We start from the raw sequence: 18,986 nt of genomic DNA, 5'->3' as shown, positions 1-18,986 counted from the left end.
AAGTTATTTGTACTTGGAAATTTTAAGTCCTTTGTTTCCTAAAATGCTTTTGTGAAATATTTAAAATACGGGCGAAAAAGTGAAGTGGGTGCGGAAACCACTTCACATCCCTTGATATTTCAAAAACAACATCACGCTCTCGTAATAAAACTGTGGTTTCTTCCTGGCCCAGGAAGACCGATATAATTAATTAGAATTAGAAATACTTATTATTACAACAACTTTACTGGAATAGGAAGCAAGCACGATTTTTAAAGAGGAAATATTACTCTGAATAATAATTGTGAGCTGGGCATTTCACTTTCCTCTTCATTCTTGAACTTTGTCATAATTTCTCGTTGGGAGGTCTCTCGAGGCTGCGTTTCGCTTTCGTCTACTTCACCCCGTTCATTTACAATCTGGACTCGAATTTAGTATTTATTTACCAACCAACCAACTCTCCGAGCTGCTTTTACTTACTTATTCACATACACACACAAAGCTTTATCCTGGGTCATGTTGATTCAACTATAGCACTCACATGATGATCATCTCTCGTATGTGTAACGACATGGGTTCATTTCAAAACTTGTGTATGATACATATCATATCGAGCTCAAATTATGGGTTTCCAAAGACTTCAAACTTGACAGTTTCTTCTCCAGAAGTTTGAATTTTGTTTGACTTGCGAGATTATATAACTCTTTGGATACGGAGAGAAGAAGACCACGTTGAATTGAATATGCCAGTCAGATCGGCATCACATCAACATCACAGAGGCAAAAGTCTCGGCAGAGTTACGAGGAAAGTTTTGTTAACAAGATTTGAGATATGAGCAGAAGAAGAGAGAGAAGATACATTTTATGCTATTTATTTATTCAACTCATTTTGTTGGTAACAAGTGAGTGAGTGAGTAAGTGAAAAGGATGTGTGCTCCAGATTTGGGATTTTGTGCTCCAAAGCAACTGGAGTGGGTTATGAAGTCAGAATTCTACAGGGACTACGACGTATGTGCTTCTCATCCATGATAAAAATAATGATAAAGGTCGTCGCGTAATCAAAGTAGACCAAATCTGATGAAATGAAACCTTAAACATACAAAATCTCTGACTTTATTTATTTTTGCATAGGCCATGTTACATGTGCTGAATCTTATCGATCTCATCTCCTATCCCTTTGCCATCTTTGTTGGTTCTTCTTGAGAGAAACTATGACGCAAATTTACAACAATAGGAAGAAAGAAAGATGCTGTAACATTAAATTTTGTTACGTGTTCGTATTAATATTTTGAAAAAATTGCAAGTGAATCAATGTCAGATCTTGTTGTTTTTTGTTCCTTGTTTCCCTCTTGGCGTATAACATTGAATAACATTAAACATGCACATGTTAATTTTGAAATGTTGTTTTAATGATGTGCGAGGAAATAAATACTTCACTCAGTTTCGCTCATCTTCATCCACTCCATTTGCATACGATGGCATGACTGAAACCACTTCATTATCTTAAATGTCAATGTTAATTCTGCGAGGTGAGAAGCCTGGTATCAAAATTTTAAGCTATGGATGGAGGAAAATTAGAGAAAATCTTTGCCCTTCTGATCGAAACATGTGTACTTGATCGGGTTAAAAAATTTAAAACCAACAGGAGTTTGAAATCACGGCAAGAAAAATACTTATGCATCGTGTTATGTAAGTTTGAAACTTGTTGCAAACTTTACTACTTGTGTACGTACTCCACCCATCAGCAAAAGTTGGTTTAGCATGCGTATCACCTGAATGAATTAGTTTATCCACCTTCACCGGTCATTAGCTTAATGGAGTGTCGTACGTATTTGCTAAGTTTTACAATTCCCTCTTCATGAACTCTAAGGTACATATGCAATAAATCATTAATTTTTATACGTCAAAATAATAAAATATTTAAGTAAGCAGATGAAAGTAGAATATTCTTCTGATTCGAAACCTTCAAAATCCCCCCAAAAAATACACCAATATTTACAACTTTCCTCCTTTTTTCAAACTAACAATAATTAAAACTTAAAGAAGCCAACTACTAAATGGCTCGTTTAACCTTAATAGCAAACTTGCGTTCCTACACAATTATCAGCTCATCGAAAATCCATCGATTATTTTGCCACTCCTATCGCTGAAAAATGTGGGTGTCAAAATTTTTACACTCAACCATAAAATCATGAGCTAAATGACTTTTATTTCTTGTAAAAATCGAAATTAACTTGAAACCTGTGCGCGAATTAGGGGGGATATTCGTGACACCAACATTAATCCTGTGCATGACTGACTTACATATTCCGAGAAATTAACCAGTTTTGAAAATAAATAAGACGACGGTAGGCGCGATTTAGGCAGCAGATTACAAGCTCAGTAGAAAATTCAGCAGGTAATACATTATTACAGAATGAATATAAAGGAGTTTGCAAAGCCGAAAAGTTTTTGTGAGAGAATGAGAATTGAATGGTTTTATGTAGAAGCTGTTGAATGCGTCGAGTGCTAATAAGTTCCAGTTACCGTTACCTATTAGCTCACTTCTGGCTTGTTCACTTTATTACGGCCAAGTCTTTCCTTAAGAGCGTCGTAAAAGAAGGCATTAGAATAATGAAATACTGTCGGCAAACTCCTTAGGACGCCTCATTTCCAGATCGGCGTGTCATGCAACACTATGTGCAACACATTATGCATGCCGTGATTTGATTTGCATCCTTCACTATTCGCAACTTGGCTTTGTTTGTGAAGGGATGTAAAGCAGACGGACGGACGTAACGTGCAACGGTATGCCACAGGATTTATCTATTTAGCGACACGCGGTTTTGTCTTGATTTCTTTTAAATCGGGTGCAATCCCGTTGGAAAAATGGGATCGAATGGTGCTGTCTTGCTATAATTAGCAAATTAATTCGCAGAATGAGCCTGATCGGTTAAAGATTTCATATTAGAAATCAATATGCATCGACCAAATTGGTTATTAATTCCCAATCTCAAATAGGAAATCGTGTGGTCATTTGTATCATCTTTAAATTGAAATGCTTAAAAATATGTAAAAACTAAGCACTTATTTTTCTCACCTCACCTCCCAAGTGTAAATTGGCAGTTAAAATACAGCAAAATTTGCATATTGGTAATAAACAACCTGTAAAAGTGCAATCACGCTTCGGACGTAACGCTGCTTCTACTGCCTGGATTGAGGTGGCGATAAGTCAAAAGTGTGTCATGAGAGAAAACTACTCTTTTAGCATTTGATAAAGGCAATAAAGCCACCCCTTTTTAACATCGTGTGGAAATTACCAAAGTGCGAGAGGCCTAAATGACTGATCGTGAGTTCGCATGAGTCCCACTGCTTAACAAGAGTACGAAATGATAAGTACGATTATGCCATTATTTTTTGCATGCAGCCAGCCATGCAAATTGAACCATATGCTGACAATCGGGAATGTTTAGCAACAGTTTAATTCAAATTGAATCCAATCCAGCTGTGTGTTTGGCATTGTAGCAACTTCCTCCTTCCCTTCGATATCTTACTTGCTTTTCCTAAAATGAGACCAAACTTTCAATTACGAACAAAACGAACGACATGAAACGGCAGAAAAATACAAAACATTAGGGGTTTTTCAGGTTTATTTATGACGATCGTCGTAATAATACCTTGCTTCCTAAAAGTTAAGATAAGCTAATACGACGACGATCGTTTGGATCCAAGAAATTACACCCAGACACAAAAGGTCGTTGAGGTTGCTGGCTGGACACAGATCTGCATTTTCCTTTGGTTTGCTAGGTCTTTGACATATCTGTCATCAAATATAATGTCATCAGATGTCATCTGATATAAAAATTATAAAGTAATAAATATTCGAATGACTATTTTTTCTCTAATGAGATCTACACAAACATTTCCTTCAAAAGATGAAACACTAAATTTCCAGCAAACAAATAATCCGGTCGAGAAGCAGGGGTAGGTTTGGTAGCAGAAAAATCGAAAAATCTGACACCATCTTTAGCCATGTTCTCTGCAGAGACCTCGTCATATCTCGACATCTTCTCGTTTCGTGTGTTGACGAAATACTGGCGAAGTCCCTGCTGCTTCTTCTCCTTGTTCATTTCTTTCCCAAAGTGCTGCGATACACAAATTAAAGTAAATCTCTTTACGGAAAAACAAAAACTTACAATGCCAAATGCCTCCACTCGCTTCATTAGCACAGCTGACCCCATGACGAGCTCCTCCAACGCCTTTCGCCCGGTGACCTGGTAAACATTACCCAGATTGCAGTCCAGATACGCGCATTCGAAAATGCGGTACCCCTGCTTCTTCAACTTGTTGAGGGTGGATGACTTGCTGGTGATGTGGTATCGATTCGCTCGTCTCATCAGAGAATTCAGACCTAAGTAGATCATGAGCGTTCTGGTTGAATCTCCGATGTGGTCCTTTATAAATTCCTCCACCTCTTTCGTTGTCATGTCCTCCGTCTCCTTCCAATTGACTGCTACGCAGACATAATTCCAGAAATACTTTCTCTTTAGAGACTCATCACTCTTGCTGGCATAATCTATCATGGCGGAGAGGACTGGTTGGGTGATGTTGTGCACTGCGATATTACTGTTGAGATAAATAAAATAAATATGTAACAAGTATATCTATGTCAGTGATAGACCTCCACTTACATGCTGCTGTCGAGGAACCGTTTGTTGGGATCAAGTGACAAGTACGTCAACAAAGTCTGGCTCGGCTGATCTCTAGAAGAGAAGTTGAAAGAGTTAAGTTAATAACATTTAATAATTAGTTATTTATATAACTCACCCTGGTCGATTTCGTGGTCGATTGACCTCTCCAAGAATCCTCTGGTTGTTCCGGAAACGAGACATACGCAGCTTGCTTTGTTCTCTTTGCAGAAAAATAGTTACATACAAAAATTATTTGACACAAAATGGTAAAAAACAAATATGTACCTGATGGCAGCTTCTTTTTCTTCCAATGATCCATATTTGGAGTTTGGTCCTGGTTCGCGATATCGGTATTTTGTATGCTGTTCTCTTTAGAGAAAAATAATTACGTATAAAAATTATTTGACACAAAATGGTAAAAAACAAATATGTACCTGATGGCAGCTTCTTTTTCTTCCAATGATCCATATTTGGAGTTTGGTCCTGGTTCACGACGTCGAGATTTGTTTACCGTCTCTCTGTAGAGAAATAGGTTTCCACATCAGTTAAATTATAAATATACTACATTATTAATAATACTTAGCATACCGTTTAGCAGCCCTGCGATCCTCATCATTTGAATGAAAATTATAAGAAGTGGGCGTCCATGACTTGCTCTTCGCCACCCATGGAATGTGAGGGGTGTTCTTGACGTGTCGGCTTCGATCCTTCGCTAGTCTAGAATACTCCCTGCAACACAATCAAAAACAATTAAAACAATTAAACATATGATAATCTCTTGGGAGAAATGAATCAAAAATACGTCTTTCGAGCAGGAGTCAGCAAGCTCCAGCCAACATCAAAGTAAGACGCCACCATTCGATGTTCAACGTCTTGACGACTTGACCCCTTAATCTCAACAGATCCAGACGACGATGATTCAGCTGGTGTCCTTGATGTTTGAATAAAATCATCGTCCGAACTATAAACAAATAAATGTATTAATATTAGTAGACAATTGTTTATATTTTTCTCTTTCGAGATAGTGTCACTTACTCTTCCAATCCATGATCACTTTTGGTCTCGATCTGGTCATCCACTTCCTCCTCCTCCCCACTACTACATAAAGAATAACTTGACACTATTATCTTCTAGAGATTAACACAATTATTATGATGAAAAGTTTACTGGAAGTCAAAAGATTCATCGTCCTCTTTCTCCTTCACGACGAAATCTTCATCTTCTTCATCTCCCTCGTCATCCGATTCCTCCTTCTCGGAGTCTGACTCTTCAAAGTCACTCTCGATGTCGATAACCTCGACTACCGCAGCAGAAGGCCCACTAATAATATATAATTGACACGATATTCTCACTTTTTCTCTGGTAGAGATTTAAATATAAATATAATTGAAACTGACCTCTCATCCACCACAATTTCATCCACCACAACAGGTGATGGACATGGTTCGGGAGTAATCTCCGTCGACTCACTAAAAATAACAACAATAACAAATAAAAAAAACATTTCACTTTACTCACTTTTTTCTCTTCAGAGATACTAAACTTACCCTTCAGAATCAGAACCCTCGTTAAAAGGAACAACCCGTCTCCACTTTACCACAGGGGGACTGACACTCATGATTCAAAAATTTAAATATTATTTGAGGGGATGTGGTGGAATCGAAACAAATAATTAGCTCCGGCTAAAAATTTTGGGTGTGCACACATGCTTGCTCACGTTGCCTCATACTTGTTCCCTCAGTAGACAGGTTGAAACTTGTCTCGTTTTGTCAGTCATATCATCTTTGTCTCTGAAGAGAAGTAACAACAAATCTCATTTTTCCCTGTCAGCCAAACCCACGTACTATTTCTTAATATCCGAACCAAACAATGCCTTGCTAGGCATGGGACTCATTGTGGGTGAAGCCAACATGGTTGGCTTCATGGGTGAAACAACATTTGTAGCTACTCCGTACTGCAACCAACACCACTAAATTGCTTACACCCACACTTTGTGCAACTCCTCTTGAAATTGGTAGTTAAGCCAGAAAGGAAAACATTTCTCTGTTCTTTTTTAATTTACGTACGTGTGGTACGGTGCCATGCTTTGGATATTAATTGCTTGTTGAGAGCAGAGCAGAGTCAAAAAGTTCTATTTTCCAAACTACTAACTGAACCAGCTTATGCACATATAAGCGTCTGCTTATCTTTTGAACTTGCACTCACTCGTGGCCAATTAAAACGACAAATCAACGACCTTTTCTTTCACTCCTTCATTATTACACAAACATTTCGAAGATATGAATAAGCAAAGGTGGAAATTAAAACACCGTTTTTTATCAAATGTTTCACCACCTTGTTACTCCTTTGATATGACGTTGTTCGCATAAAGGGAGAGGAGATTGGGAACACAAAATATTCTCGTGCAAAAATTCCTCTCTCAGCTCTTGCATGCGTGCGTTTCTTTTCTTGTGCGAATATTAAAATTGCAAGGTTCCACTTATTTATCATCCGTTGAATTTCCTTTCTTTTCTAATTAACATTCCGGAGAGAAGCTTGATTAATAAAATGGAGACCGACATATGACATCACACACATATTTGTACGTATGAAAAGGCTAATGTGCAAAAACACTGGAACTCGATTAAACTAATCTACTCCAAATACGAGGAGGCGTACATTCTACCAGATTGTTGTGTATGTAGCTGCTACTTGCCAAATGTCGTTATTCTTAATGGAAGAACATTCTGATATTGACTCACTTATAAGCACGCATAAATGCAAAAATGCTGCCATATGCTCTCGTACATATGCATGAGTTATAAAATGGCTTAAGCAATTTCCGAGAGGGGTTTCCGCTGTCTTGCGTAAAGTGTATCTATACGGAATCAAAAACGTGTAGTAGTCGTGGTTTTTATGAGGTTTTTATACAAGGAAAGAGCGTCAGGTGGAAATGGAGCATGGTGGAAAAAATTAATTTCTTTTCAGTTCTTAAGGTGAGCAAGGTGAGGTAATTACCTCGTCGGTGTGGCGGTGGTCCGATCATGGAATAAGCACTTTTCTGTAATTCCATTATTGTCATCACACCACACATGTCATCATTAGAGCCCATATTACAAGGTGACATAAAATACTCATGGTTTCGTCTTAATTGGGAGTAACTCTTCTCGTCTGCTCCCTTAATTGGCATTTTATGAACCTTTTTATTGCGTTTTTTGATCTTGGGAGATGACCATCATTATATGGCGATGGTATTTTACGACGAAAGTAAAATGTCTTTTATCCCAATCTGAAATCACTTTCGAATGCATTTGCATAGGTGCATCACAGACGTCAAATGATTGTCGAATCTCACGCACAAATACGCAATGAATAAGCAATTTAACGAGAAAATGTCCTCTTCTCCTTGCAATGAGTCATATTTGTTCGTAACGTAAGCGCATCTTCTCGCAAAGATTTATGTATGCGGTTGAGGAGTCAAGTAAAAAATGATAAACGATGCCACAGTAAATGAATCAATTCAAGTTTGGCCCGTCATTTTGCATAATCAAAAGGTGGAGAATTTTGAATGAGGAGAACCTTTGTTCAAATATAATCGTTCCTTTGGGTGCAGAATGCTCAAAGTACCAAAAATGGCACCGACACTATCTTCACGATATTTACGCTGTACATATCCACCTCCCTTCAGTTTCTGACTAAACAAACTTGTGCTGGGGATGAAACAAACATTTTTTCACGACGACAATGGAATGCTGTTGTGCATGCATATTGTGGTTGGTAACTATTTCTATATACATTTCAGATTTTAGTGCTTGCTTACATAATAATTTACCAGCACCTGTCACACACTCACTCCGCCTTGTCTCAGGTAAGTAAAGAAATGGACGGAGACGTTGTTGTTTTGTGCGTTGAGCATTCAAAACACTTTCCATTCTTTCGTTGAATTGAGAGAGATGATACATTCATGCCTTGACATTTACAAATAATGTGGAGGCAAGGATATTTTTTAGAGGTGTACGCAGCATAGTTGACAACGTCCTACTGCTTATCCGATAGATTTGTTGGGGACGTATGTACAGATATGTGTTATTTATCATGAACTCTGTATTGCTGACATAACTCTGGGTGACTGATGGGTAAATGTAATAATAATTTTGGATTCAAGAATATGAATATTTATGTATATGCTTCACGTCCAAGGTTCATTTTTGATGAGGACGATGCTTTATTAATTTTAGTAGATGGGAAAGTGAAGCGTAATTAAACAGAGGCTGTAAAAAATAACGGCACGATTTTAAAAAGTGATTAAGATTACCAACATAAATTGACCATGCTTAAAGACTCAAACATCTTAATCAATCAGTAAACCACGATAATATTTAGTTCATGAATGCACATGCGTCATAGCGTTTGAACTTTCTCATAAAAGTAGATTTTTTGTGCATAAAAACTCAACTGGGAGAAGATCATAAAACTCAATATCTATCAATTCTCTTTAATTCGACCGATATCAAATTTAACTCATTTTGAGTGCTTGGTTAGCCAGTCCCCAACGCCAAGAAGTGGTAAAACCAAGAAAACGGAAGAGTTTCAAATGAACTAACCGACACGAATTCAGGTTTTTATTCGTCCTTAATTGTTTATTATTGAACTATCAAATCCAATCTGTTGCAAATTGAGGCAAATGTTTTATTACCGAGTTTGTCACAAGCAAAGTTAACCCAAGCCTGGCCGGTTCAACACGCTGCTAACAAATAATGCAAACATGGCTTAATAGCACAAGACGTGCGAGTTAAGGTTATCTGCACAAAAATCAAACTGGTTTCTTGGACTAAGAGAGAGGACGATCGCGTATGTATTGGATCAGGACAATGAATCAAAATTAAAGTTTATCTCTCTAATACGTGCACTTCTTGATTCATGACTTTTCATTGTTAGGCTGTGAGACGAGTCCAAATCTCTTAGCAAACCAGGTTTGTGTACAAAGAGCTTGTTGCACAGTGTCGATTTTTATGGCATGCACGTTTATACATGCAAACTAAGGTACATACGACTGAATGGATAAGAATCTCACTAAACTCTCGTTCTTCATTAACGTTTATGCCATTAGTACACATGCTCTGGAAAATTGACACAAGAATATTTTAATAATGAGTTTCTCATTTGTTGATGATGTCATTTAAGAACAATGTAGAAATCGAAATGGAAAACGTTCATTTTATAGATTCGCATATTATTTTATTGTGCAGATAAGATGTGAAAAGCATGAATATGAATAAGTAAGCAGCAGCTACCCTGGAGGTTGTTAACAGGATGGAACCGTCGTCGTGGTCATGTCAGAGATGTCATAAAACAGGAGAAATCTGACTTTTGACTTTGACTGCGTTTCACTGGGAAAGTGTATCTTGCTATAAATTGAATGTTATAAAGATGCGCACCCCGTGTGAGGCGAGGTGCACTAAACAAATACACAACATCACGATTTACCTCACCTTTCAACCCTCTCGTATGGTTCAGGAATCAAATGCGATTAAATGCATCCATGAACTGGCAGAAACCTCTTTCCTTCATCGGCCAGGTAACATTCATCACTTATTCACTTGCCCGTGGGAAACCTGGAGTTTGCACTGTCACTTCTTTAGTTACGAACGACGGCTAGAATTTGACTTGCACGGCAAGACTGGATGTGCAGTATTATGCATATGATACTACGCTTATATAATTTGCCTTTCATTTAAGAAAAAAGCTCACTTGCAAGAACCTTCTGTCAAGTCAAATATATCAAAATGAGCAGTGATGCGAACCAGGTAAGAAACTTAACACGAGAGACGAAAAGAAAGAGATTTTTAAGTTAAGACGTGAGAAATCCGAGTCTCTTTGTCTCTTGTTGCATCGCATTATTTATAAAACTAATGGGCCATTTTAAAATTACTAGGATTCCAATTCACAACTTTATAGCATGATGACGACGGTCTTTAAGTGGTTGTGGTAATGCTATTAATGTCATTGCTGGAAATTCCGCACTTCCTACAACATTTGGACTGGAAGAGAAGAATGATGTCCCATTGTACTCTCGCTGGAATCAATTGTGAGAAACCTGAAACATTGATAAAGTACGTTGAAAGCAAGCAGACTTCTTGAACCCTTTAGTGCAATGGGTTGATTAGTTGACTCGATAATGGCACAACTTTAACTTTTAGTTTGTTTTGCTTCAATAAATATTTCCACGTCGTTCCTTCGAAGACGAATTTCTCCTATACTTATCTACAATCTACTCGACTTTAGTCCAGTACTGACTGAACACCCGGCGGAATTGTCGACGAGGACATTGCTGGTGCTGATTGTTCGAATTTTGCTTGGTCCAGTGGGTCCACTTTTGTTTATTGAATGTTTCTCCTCCTCCTCCTCCGCAGCATGATGATGATAGTCTTATATTGGCTCTGGTATTGCATTCTGTTATCATCATTGATGATAAAGTAAAGTGTTTACTTCACTCACCCACCAACCACTAGAGATGATGCCACAACTAATATCGTCGTATAAGAAGTTACACAAGACAGAGGAGTAAGAAGAGGACGAGAGTGATGATATAAAACAAAGCAGAGATAGAGCCCGGCTGTCTTGTCCTCCTCTTTCTCTTATCTCTCATCCGGAAACTTGGAATCGAATCCTTCGAGACAAAGTTGAGCCTGAAGTTGAAAATGAATTTAATTAAATTTTCTATCTCTAACACATCTTCGCCAACCTCTTATCATTATTGTTGCTGGATGGGCAGGAGAAGCCTGGAGAGTTGTGGGTTATTGAAACAGGTAGCATTACATAAAGTAGTAGTAATGTCAATAATAATGATGATGGGGTAATTTGCACTTCTTAAAGTCACATTTAAAGAGTAAGTACAGAAAATTACTGATGAAAATTCGTCTTTGTATCAACTTGTCCTAAAATAAATGAGAACTGGGTTTCAATTTGATACATATAATTGTGCAATTAATGTGAACGGTGCTGTCCATCTTCTCTCCATCCATCCATCCATCGGTCCGTTATCTACACAAATAAATTTATTGTTCCAGTGACAAATCCACTTTTCCCTCTGATCTGATCACCCGACAACAAGTCCTGAATCTCATTATGATCTCCAACAAAAACTTATCGAATCAATTATCAGAGGATAATATGCTACAGCTATTCGTCCTCTTGGTCTGCTTTGGTGGTTGGTGGCCGTTATTACGTATGTATCAGTTTGATGAGATGGTAATGATAATGGGAATGTAATTCTTGATTTGACCGACAATCGAAGAAAGACAAACGCGTTGTCCAGAGTTTTGGTTGGGCAGATGGGAGACAGTGACATTTAGTTAGCCGAATTGGACAAGTGGCTCGACTGGACCTTTGTGAAACTGAGGATGAGACGAAGGGAAGTGGAAGCTCTCCAATCTGACAGTTCTTTGGTCAAGAGACAATCTCCACTAAAATCTTGATGTTTGATTGAATGATATTAAATTAACAATCTGAATGACTGATGGCTGAGTGTTGTTTGTGTGGGTGGCAGTTTGAGATTTTGGTGTCAAAGCGAATTGGGTGGTGTTAATATTCAGGGTGTCCAATCGTCACAGGAAATCGTTTTTTTCCTAAATATTATCTAACCCTGCTAGTCTCGTATTTTTTAAATTTTTATTTTTTATAGTAACAAAAAATGTATGTACAAGAATTTCGAGGACAATTGCCCAAGCTGGATGAATAACAAAACCTGGAAAGATTTCCCTTCCAAATAAATAAATTGGATTACACGAGATCATTTCTTGAATTTCACGGCTGTCCATCCAATCGTCTCTGAGTCAGTCGTTTTATTCCTGGAGTTACTTTGTTCCTTTGGACAAGAAAGACAAATATCCAAAGTGCAGCCACGCGTACAGATATTTCGTCCTGCTTCTAATCCAGCCTCGCCAGTTAGTTGGCTAACTTTGGTCTCATGTTGTTGGTGTGAAGGAATGTGAAGTAAAGGCAAAATAGAATATTACATATTAAGCCCGACGTCTATTTATTCACATCTTATCAAATTAGCTTCGCCTTGGTTTCGCTCCGTCAAGTTGGGCACTTCACGTTTTGGTGTCAATGCAGGGGTGACACCTTCTTATCGTCGTGATTAACTTGCCTTTATATTTTCCTGCTATGCGAGGCTAAAGGTCACCAGCCAGCAATGCGGCATACATTTTTCCTTACTTATTTTTGAGTACGTAATAAATTGGTCGACTCATTCCAATAAATTGTGTAACGCGTTGCATTCCTTTTATCGGGCAAAAACAGCTATGTGCTTAATAATGTAGTGTATGTAACCGGACCGGACTTATGTACCTAGGTATTTATTTTCTTGTGTGATCGACTTTTCAGTAAAAATTTTCAAATGTGAGAAATACGGTACTCACTCACTCAAGGCAATCATATTATGCAGCGTTAACAATCAATCCTACAATTTTAAAGCCAATTTGCTCACAACGGAAAAAAATTGCAGTTATTCGTTCTATTACGATTGACCTACACATGCATAATATGCAAATCTACTACGTAAAGTAAGTATAGAGTAAATGTCGGTTAGTTGGATTTGAAAAGAAATTCACAACCTTACGTACATATTTTCGTTCTATTTTTTCCTGATTCCGTAAAATGAAATGGGTTTTCATTGCCAAGAAGGAAAAGAACACGACGACGACAAGCCAATGATAATCAGCGTTATCATGTCGAGCTCCATACTGTTCCTTCAACAACTTTTGCTGCCTGGTTGGCAAACACAGTAGAAAACTCTCTGTGGACAATAATCATTTGGTTAAATTGAGTGAATCTTTGATGAAAAGCAATAAAACAATAATGATAATAATATAACATCTGCATTCGTGACTCCCTACTGCTCCTCATTGTTATTAGTGCAGCCAAGAAACATAAGGAGACCAAGTGGAGTTGCATGTTTGCGGACATCATGATTTCGCTTTGTCTAACGAGAAGGAGATGCATAATTTGCGAAAATAACTAGCAGTACCCGTCGGCAGACGGAGGAAAAGATGAAACTATTAAACCTACGGCTAACTGGCAACTGGTGGAATAGAGCACTTTTCCACTTCTTCTCTTGCTAGTTTGGTTCATAAAGTATCAATGAAGATTTATAATAATGAGAGGAATTTTCACGAGAAAAAATAATAAGCGCCTGTTCTCGTCTCATTCGCATGAATGAAATTAAATGAAGTGCATGATTGATCGTTGGAGGAAATTTTTTCCTATCTTGCTTGTTTGCTCCCAATTAATTGAGCATCTTGACAGAATATCTCCTGTAAATCAGCTACTTTTTGTAGCAAATTAGAAAAGGTACGTTGGAACGAGTAAATATGGTCGTTTTTAAAATCAGGTAAATTTCCTAAATTCCAATTAGCTTAGCGATAGTTTCAATGTGATGTAGAATTTAAGAAAATGTGCCCAATGTATTTCGGGGATACTAGAGAAGTATTACCTAAAATAAATTAAAACTTTATATAAAACATGTTGATTTTTAAGTTATTGGCTTTATCCTTTCACAATTTATTAATGCATCAGATCGCAAAATTATTTTTTTGCACTTACGAACGCGTCCTTCGCAAGTTCCGTCAATGCTACCATTTTCTTGTAACTTTATATGTCAAAGGTACTTACAAGTTTGCGACTTTTGCACGGAAAGATTTGCATTCTAAAGAGATGCACATTAAGATTATTTACAAAGCAAAATCCATACATGGATCGGAGATGAATTCGCACATTAACGACATCATTAGTCAATTTCAAAGTGTCAATTCTCAACTTACAAAGCACGTGCTAACTTGTGTGTCATTGTTTACCCTGAATGAAAACGCATACATATCAAGTGAACACCTTTTATAGACTTTGTATAAGTGAGGAAGTGTCAAAAGTTGTACGGATTTTGTGCAAATTAATTTAGCATGCCGGAATAAACATTAGGAATTGACAAGTAAATTAATTTCCTGTGTAAAAATCCTTCATAAAACTTGTGATTTCTCATTCTATAAATTGACCCAACGATCTTGTGGTTCGTCGAGATTGCAGCGACTTGGGTTAGAGAAGAGCATGTATTCGCGTAATATGTGACTATTTCTGCACGATTTGAAGAACAAATGAGACGATGTTATGGCCCAACTGCCACGTCGTAAAATCAGCCATAGGCGTTGGTGGGATTGAATTTGGTGGATTTGTTTGGGACGACATAACAGTAAAAGTCGAGTCCAGCCGTCATACCAGAACCAGAACCATACGGCTATGTTTCTGTGCGGTTTGGTTTCTTGTCGCAATGCCGGTTTATGTTTCGCTCTCGTTCCTTCCTCACTATGGACGAAATCCGATTTTATGTCCAAAGAAATCCCACCGTCTCCGATAAAATGTTTCGAAATGACCAGTAGCACTAGTCCACGGAAGCGAGTCATCGTCCGTCCGAGGCATTTTTCTACTCTGGCCAAAAGAAGAAGAAGCAGCCAAACTAATAAAACTAACTCATCTTTTATTTAGGATTTAGCCTTGACTTTGTACACTCCGTGTGATGTTATTAACTTCAGAACTGATGGCAAATTTCGAGCTAGACAATAATTTATTAGGTAGCATTTGATGCTGCTGACTGCATTGTCAGATGATGCCACTCACCCTCGCATGCCCCGACCTTTGGCACGCTGCCACCAATGAGGATGAGCAGTTTATTGCAATGAATTATTGGATTATTCCCTTGCAGAAGAGGGATTTATAATTTGTTGTCTATTTTTGGACAGTCGCACCTCCATCCTATTCAATTCGGTGGAGTCAAATACATATAAATATAAATTAAAAGGGACAAATTTGGGCATATGGAATGCATCAGGCAGGGTACTTATCTACTTCGGGTAGGATATTCTTGGTGGTTGTGGTTGTGGTGAGAATTTTAATAAAATGGAACTTTACAGTTGACAACAAGAGACCATTGCGCACTGCAAAATGTTTTCTGAAACGAGTTTCCAGTTACAAACCAAAATTTTAGAATTGTTTCGTTCTGTGGTGTGGATGATCTAGAGAGACGACGACGAGACAAGAAGGTTTTCAGAGCTCCAGATTATTCTCTCATGTCTCATTCTTCCTCTTTTTAAGAGACTCTCTTCTGTGCCGTCTGTCTAGAGAGCGAACTGTGAGAAAATTGTCACAGTTCGCTCGATGAGCCGTAAACTTCTGGTCCACAAAATTCCTTTGAATCTCAGCTCAATTTGAGCGAACCAAATGTGGTTATGGTCTTAAGGTCGGGACGGGAAAGAGAAGAAGGGAAACCAGTTGACAGAGTTCTCATCATCATCGGGCGAACCTGATGTGTATGTGTTTCTGAAGATGAAACCACAATCAGGATTGCGACCATGCTGAAACAATTGAGCAAGTGAAACCAAAATACTTTTTGAGATGATGATGACGAGGAATTTGGTTAAGTCACATCACAAAATCTGGTCATTATTGCACCGGGATAATTACAAACTTTCATGTTGGTATGTACATATAGTGTTGCACAATGTTTTAATTTATTCAGGGTCCATGTCTCTCAAATTGCAAAATTGTTTGTTGTGGTGAAAAGCCACACAAATCAATAGGAGAGCTGTCACTTGCAGGTGAAGGGCGAAACCGAGTGGTCGAATTTGCTTACATACATTGTTTATGCAATACGTTTTAGATTCCATTTCATTTTGGGCTTATATAAAGAGAGGCCTTTCATAACGCGTCCTGGTAAATACGAAGCAATGCTAACAACAACGTCAACCTTGCCAAGTTAAGTAATTGATCACAGGAGATTAGGCATGTCCAAATACATTTTTTCAGACAGTTACGTAAAAAAGAATATTAAAATTAATTGAAATTGCCTTCATCGTTCCCATCACTCCTTCCAGATTTACTGGCACGATTTCCTTTACGCTCGGCACTTTAGACGTTTTCATTGGAGATATCACTGTTAGTTCGTGACCACGCGTGGCAAGCGCGTCGATTAACGGATCGAATACATTTTTATGAGATTTCATCGCAACTGGGGATAAAAATAGGATTTTTGAGGCAATTGTGCATTTAGCGAGGTATGTTAATAGTACAAAATTAAAAAGTAAAAAGTAGCAGTGGTTAAATAACTTCATTTTGAGACGGATAAAAAATACAGTCTTAATTAAGCTGGAGCAAATAATTGAGTGTGACTAAAATGCGATGGACATGAAATGACATTATATATAAGCTTGCACTTTGCCCACAACATACGACGCATGTAGTTATTGTGATCGACGAGTATCACGGGTTGTTGACTGCAGATTAACTTTAAAGGGTTCCTAACACATTATTATTGTAATAACCAGAATAATAAGGCAGGGTCCGTTTCAAGTATTTTAATATAATATCATCTGATGCATACATGCTGCGTATAATCTGCTTTATTTAACCATTCAGTAGAACGGAACCACACCAATGAATGAACAGAACAATTGAATGAACGCATTATTTAGTCTGGGAAATGTCAATAGACTATGATAAGCTATATTCACTTATATAACTTATCCACCTGTCCATCACATTTAAACGTACATTAAACGTACTTGCCAAGTTAAGTAATTGATCACAGGAGATTAGGCATGTCCAAATACATTTTTTCAGACAGTTACGTAAAAAAGAATCTTGACGAATTAAACATTTCATTAATTTTGGGTACGATATGGAGCGTCACATGTAATAAATCACAAGGCTTCAATTTTTATTTACCGTACTAAAAATTTAAATCGTTATACACAGATTTAAATGTTTCACGGATTGTTGCCCTTCTGTCGTCGTTCGTCTTATTTTTCATAAAATCCATCCCACTCAATGTATCACCTTACCGCATTTACCACTCCTCAAATTCATCTTCCAGTCGACTGGGTGGAGAACCTTTATACCTGAAATCCCATAGTGCTGGGTGAATTTGACAGAACAGAACCCGCATGCAGTACTTCATCTCATTGTTCAATTGTGTTCATAAGGATTTAGAATTTTCTAAGCAATTGATTCCCACCTCACCCAACCAACCAACCAACCAGTCTGGAGCCTCATACATATTGACGGAATATTGAATATCCATGTTCTTCAATTTTTGGGTGGGACGCACTTCGTTCGGCAGCATTTTTCTGGCAAATTGCTAACTTCAATGGAACCATGAAGGCACTTGAGCCCTGTTTTGTTTCCAGGATCACATTGGTCCCGCGACGATACGTCCTCAAAATAAGTTTCAAGATGCCATCCTCAATGGGATAAGTACTTACCACACCTTGGCCTAAGTAAGTAGCTACATATTTATAGGTACGCACACATTCAACCTTATTCCGCTTCGACTCCCTCAATTTCCATAAATTAGAAAATGGTCCTGTTGTTGCCTAACATTGCGAGAAAACTTTTAAGGGAGGGATCACATTTCTTTCTGTAGAAAAGCATGAAAAGGTGTTTTGAGCAGTTGACTCAGAGTTACAATTGCTAAATTACAATAGGGCAGGCCTTGTAGCCACAAAGGGATAAATATTGGGAAGTTCATTGTTCCCATTATCACACAGGCTGAAATGAAGCCCTTGTGATTAATTTGAACATTTCATACATAGTTTGGAGACTAACTGTCAATACGCGTAAAAAGAAGTCCTACCATGTCTTGAAGAAATTGGGAGAAATGTTCATCTTCAACCTGACTTTTAGCTAACAACTTGTTCCGACGACAGCTTGAACAAGCTGGCTGAAATTCTTATTACTTAAGTGAATTGTGTATATTTTAATGTTAAATAATTGAACACCATCTCGTACTCTTTGTTGTTCTTTGGTTAAAGTTTGTGTGTGATGTGTAAGGCATTTGCCATCAAAATTCCTCCTTGTGAAAAAAAAATCGTTTCACTTTGAATGTTCCACTCCACTTCATCTTCCTTTATGAATATAAAAAAATCATGCCTTGCCAAACACACAGAAGCCTTTTCCCTCAACAAAGGATGAGAGGAACGAGTTAAAGAATGTCATTCTATCAAAATTCTTTTGCATTCTACAAGTATAAGTAAACTGAGGCAACGCAACGTGGTGGTTGGTTCCTTTTATGCGGAAAAGATGAAAAATCTTTGGCATGGTATTTGTTTTTAAAGTTTTCGTCTCAAGTTGACGTTTCTTTATGGTATTGTTCTCAAAACGTAACAAAAAAATTCACTTGGCCATTTTGTCCTACCAAAAGGACAAAGGTTTTGCACGACAATAGGTTTTGTTTATGCTCCGCTATAAATATAAGGCAAATTTGCATTAATTGTTACCTAATCAATATGTACACGATGAACTAATTTCGGTA

The 18,986-nt window shown here is 37.7% G+C and overlaps 1 protein-coding gene across 3 annotated transcripts; it reads right to left on the bottom strand.

The window, feature by feature from the left end:
• Nucleotides 1–1,061: 1,061 nt before the first annotated feature.
• On the bottom strand, nt 1,062–6,447 carry LOC118438956. Of its 3 annotated transcripts, XM_035859913.1 has the most exons (13): nt 6,196–6,446; nt 6,046–6,117; nt 5,816–5,968; nt 5,684–5,746; nt 5,451–5,609; nt 5,237–5,377; nt 5,083–5,166; nt 4,934–5,017; nt 4,785–4,868; nt 4,649–4,720; nt 4,154–4,583; nt 3,635–4,102; nt 1,062–3,520 (listed from the first exon to the last, which is right to left on the bottom strand). In XM_035859913.1, exons 1-12 carry the CDS (start codon nt 6,264–6,266, stop codon nt 3,869–3,871), a joined length of 1,647 nt encoding a protein of 548 aa, XP_035715806.1. In that variant the 5' UTR covers nt 6,267–6,446; the 3' UTR covers nt 1,062–3,520; nt 3,635–3,868. The 3 variants fall into 3 exon arrangements, with proteins under 3 accessions (XP_035715806.1, XP_035715804.1, XP_035715805.1); XM_035859911.1 differs by having other exon boundaries at nt 3,635–4,583; nt 6,196–6,447; XM_035859912.1 differs by lacking the exon at nt 1,062–3,520 and having other exon boundaries at nt 3,581–4,583; nt 6,196–6,447.
• Nucleotides 6,448–18,986: the final 12,539 nt, after the last annotated feature.

The sequence above is a fragment of the Folsomia candida genome, unplaced genomic scaffold (genome assembly GCF_002217175.1).
Source record: "Folsomia candida strain VU population unplaced genomic scaffold, ASM221717v1 Fcan01_Sc028, whole genome shotgun sequence".
In the NCBI taxonomy this organism is placed as follows: Eukaryota; Metazoa; Arthropoda; class Collembola; order Entomobryomorpha; family Isotomidae; genus Folsomia; species Folsomia candida.
Note: the sequence above shows the minus strand (reverse complement) of the source record. Positions and strands in the feature narration are given on the sequence as shown.

What these genes read in the sequence shown, in the direction of transcription:
- LOC118438956 (XM_035859911.1), bottom strand. Translation starts at nt 6,266, where the DNA reads ATGAGTGTCAGTCCCCCTGTGGTAAAGTGGAGACGGGTTGTTCCTTTT. An exon ending in GATGAATCTTTTGACTTCCA is followed by an intron (nt 5,747 to 5,815) that starts GTAAACTTTTCA and finishes TTCTTTATGTAG; the next exon opens with TAGTGGGGAGGAGGAGGAAG. An exon ending in GAAAAAGAAGCTGCCATCAG is followed by an intron (nt 5,018 to 5,082) that starts GTACATATTTGT and finishes TTTTCTCTAAAG; the next exon opens with AGAACAGCATACAAAATACC.